The 4,079-nt window shown below is 48.7% G+C and overlaps 1 gene segment (V, D, J or C); it reads right to left on the bottom strand.

Moving 5' to 3' along the window:
• Positions 1–59: 59 nt before the first annotated feature.
• Positions 60–672, bottom strand: LOC118992160 (immunoglobulin lambda variable 8-61-like). The segment is given in 2 exon segments: positions 60–376; positions 480–672. Coding segments are annotated over 2 exon segments (363 nt in total).
• Between the last annotated feature and the right edge of the window lie 3,407 nt (positions 673–4,079).

Here is a 4,079-nt window from a genome sequence, read left to right as displayed (position 1 = left end):
CACTAAAGCTGAGCCATTCTGAGCACAAGAGGAGGTTTTGGTTGCACTTCCCCATGGGGTCACATCACTGTGTAAATATCACTACCCATGTACAGAAGACAATGATAGTCGCCCTCATCCTCAGGCTGGGCCCCTGTGATGGTGAGGGCAGCTTTGTTCCCAGAGATGGATCCAGTGAAGCGCTCAGGGACCCCAGAGGGACGGCTGTTTGTGCTGTAGATGAGCATGCGGGGAGCCTTGCCTGGGGTCTGCTGGTACCAGCTGGGGTAGTTACTACTCGAGACTGACCCAGAGGTAAGGCCACAGGTGAGTGTGACTGTTCCTCCTGGAGACACAGACAGTGACGGCTCCTGGGTGACAGTTTGAGAATCCACACCTGAAACCAACAGGAAAGACATGGGTGTTGTTATGAGAGACAAGATCACCCTGAGACCCTGCTTTGATGTGTCCCCCAAGAGTGCAGAGTCCCTTCCTCTGACCTGAGCTGTAAGTGAGGAGCCCTAGCAGGAGCACCATCCAGGCCATGGTAGGTCACTCACAGGACACGGCCTCCTCAGGCTTCTGGGGTGGAGGGTGGTGTCCTTGGGGCCTTTTCTTGCCTCCCAGACCCATTAGGAGGAGAATGTGCTTCATGCAAATCAGCTTCCTCTCTTGGTGCCCCAGTGTCACCCTGATGTCCCCTGGGGGTTATATGGAAAGAGGTAGGTACTGGCACCTCCTACACAGCAGTGACTGCACAGTGACTGAGACACTGAGTGAGGCCCTTGGCTGGATGTCCTCCACCCAAGCAGCTTTGTTAAGTCCCCGGGGACCTCAGTCCTAATTTCCCCTCTGGAAAATGGGAGGACTGAACAGTGACCTGTGTGCAGTCTCACCCTCCTGCCCCAGTGGCTTTGTTTTCCCCGAACCTAACCCCATCCTTCTGACCCTGTTCTGGCCTCTCTAGTAAAACCCCTCCCTGCCCTCCCTGTGGGTTCTTAGCAGGTCTCCTCCTTCCAGCACTGAGACCACTGGGGAGCCGCAGAGCTAGTGTCAGGGGTGTGAAGGCACAGGAGTCTCCCACAACACAGCCCTGTAAGTTCTTTGGGTCCAGCAGTCAGAGGACCAGGGCTGTAGCTGTCCCCCAGGCGTGGGTGCCTGCTCCCCTCAGCTCCCTGTAGTCATAGTCCCAGCAGCCCATCACAATTCAAGAAGGAGCAGAACGCAGCACCCTCTGGTGTCCCTTGGGTGATGGTGCCTCACCCTGGTAAAAGTTTTTCTTTGGGATGTGCTTGCTGTTTTATCCCGAAAGGACCATGCTGACGTCAGCACCTTATGGACCAGGGGCTGCAGTATCAATGAGTCCCATCATGATGTCGGTTACATCTTTCTCCTGTGGTGTGTCATAGCACCGCTGGTAAGAGTTTGTCGATTCTTTGACAAATGGGGAAATCTGATGGGGAATCTGATATATATATATATGTATTTCAGTACATCTTCATATTTGCTCTCCCTACAAATCCAGGGTCCCATCCTTCAGAAACTTCTCAAATACCCTCCTCAGCTCATGTCCTCCCTTGTAGTCAAGGTAGATCTTTGTTGATATAACATGACTCCTATGAATCCATTGAGGAATTTTTGCGCCTATGCTCATACATGTTGTCCCATAGTTTTGAAATCTTGTAGTCTTCCCATGGAGTTGGCATATCTGTTTTTTCTCTAAACAGTGAATTAGATTGTACTATGAGCCATCTCTTTTTAAGTCTTTGGAATAATTCCTTGCATGTCTCAAGGACACCTGCTATGGTGGTTCTGCCTGGGAGTTTGTAGGAGAGAAGGTCATCACTCATTTCATGTACATGGATGGGAAACACGTGCACAGACCAGACACTACATGTTGGCCAGATCAGCACAGTCTGAACTGTGCCCTGGAAGTGAGGGCAGATGGTGGTAGGAGACTGAGAATATCCACTGCTCAAGTCCAGACGCCAGAAGTGACAGGCAGTCAAATGTCCTTCACGGACATCCTTTGCTTCCCCACTCCCACTCCTCCCAGGGAAACTCCGTGTCCAGGGAGTGAGGAGGGTGAGGAGCAGAGGCATCTGGGTCATGATGGGGAAGCCCCAGTGCTCTGCCTGCTCAGACCTTGTTGTAGGAAATGAAACTCTCCCATCTCCAAGGGTCTCCTGTTCTGTGTCCAGCAAGACTCTTGGTGGAGTTTCTTCATGCAGATTTGCTCCCGCTCTGTGTCTGTCCACCAGTCATGTGCAATTTCACTCAACAGACAAGACAATAAAATATTTATGAGTAAACTAATGCAGAAACATGCACCTTTGTAAATATTTCTATACACCATCGTACGTGTCCATGAAACCAAACCTGACTTCATACTCTTATCAGCAACCCCAATACAGCACTGCCGGGAGTATCTCGCCTCCTGCCTCTGGTGAGAAATACCTATTTCCATTCCTGAATCAGCAGTCTCACTCCCACTGGCACCCACCCACTACGACAGTGCACAGCACAGCCACACCTGCATTGTTACCTGTACCCTCTGGGAATCCACCCTGTCACCTCCAGAACAGTTTCATGTGCAGTTTCCTTTGATGTTGGTCTGATTGGTGTCCCTCACTGGCACAGGTACTTTGGTCAGTAACTTTCCTCCCCATTCCAGGGCAGTGGCTCCTGCCTTCACAGTGTCAACTGATGGGCTCCTGTCACTTCTGCATCCCTCCACGGGACCCTCAACCTCCTACACTGCACGTCATGTGCACACGTTAAGGTCTCTCATTGTGCTTGTCAGTTTATAATGCATTTGGCAGGGTCACAGTGCCATTTAGGTGCCATTACACTGTCATATAGAATAATTCAGTTGCTCTCCCTTTGTTTTCACCTAGTCAAATTTACAACAGATTCACACTATCCCTGGAGTTTTGCCTCTTCCAAAATGTGTCATCATTAGAATCATAATCTGAATCACATTGCCTTTTAAAAAGAGGCCACTTGTTGGAGAACATCACCTCTGTTCCCAGCGTGGGTGAGTCTACACACAGCTGTAACACACACCCACACAGGGCCTGTTGGTTGCTGTCAGGTTGGGGAGACTGTTAACAAAGCAGCTGTGAACATTCACATACATGTTTTTCTGTGGAAAGAAGATTTGAATTTATTTTTATCATTTACTTTATATTTTTATTGAGGTATAATTGACATACAATATTACATTAGTTTTAAGGGTACAGCATTACTGTTCTCCCATCCAAGTACTAACCAGGCCCGATACTGCTTAGCTTGCGAGATCAGACAAGATCGGGCGCATTCAGGGTGGTATGGCCATAGACCAACGTTACTGTTCTATATGGATATATATTGCAAAAAATCCCATGAGAGTGATTGTAGTTGACATCTGTCACTATACATAGATACAAATATTATCATTTCTGGTGTTGCAAAAGTTTGGAGTCTGCATATTCAGCTGCGTTCACACAGGTACATTCACTGCATCTCTGCCCTCCTCCCGTGCTGTCCATGACGTCCCCAGAACCATTCATTTCACAGTTGGATGTTGGTCCCCTTTCACTCCCTTTGAACACATGGGCCACCTCCTTCATCTGTTACCTCTGGACACTACCAATCTGTAATAATTTTGTACTTCTACGTGGACATATTTTACACTGAGAATCAGAAGACAATACAGCAGTCAGCAGTGATTACACTGAAGGACATTATAATATGAGATGCAAACAGGCTGACTCATCCTTCACGCACAGCACACACAGGGCTCATGTCCCAAGTTGGTTCAGGGGCCCAACACAATGTTTTATTTATTTGAACATCACAATAAAAACTGAATAGAAACCAGTCAGGAAGTAAACTGTCTCCACCTTGTAATAAAATAGACTTTCAGCTTCATTTAGGACACTTAGTCTAGGAAAGGGCTGCTTTTCCAGAGTGACTCTGAGGACAGAGAGAAGATAACAACCTCCAATCCTGGACAGTGTCCCTGGGGGAACCTGGGCCCAGGACAGCAGGAGAGAATGAGCAGAAGTCACAGGGCACAGGCTGAGCCTGAGCAGCAGCAGCTGCAGTGTTCACCCAGC

This window comes from Sturnira hondurensis, unplaced genomic scaffold, assembly GCF_014824575.4.
Source record: "Sturnira hondurensis isolate 20B ecotype Veracruz unplaced genomic scaffold, ASM1482457v3 Scaffold0007908, whole genome shotgun sequence".
NCBI classification, from domain to species: Eukaryota; Metazoa; Chordata; class Mammalia; order Chiroptera; family Phyllostomidae; genus Sturnira; species Sturnira hondurensis.
The sequence above is the reverse complement of the archived record's forward strand: the minus strand, read 5'-3'. Positions and strand labels throughout refer to the sequence as shown.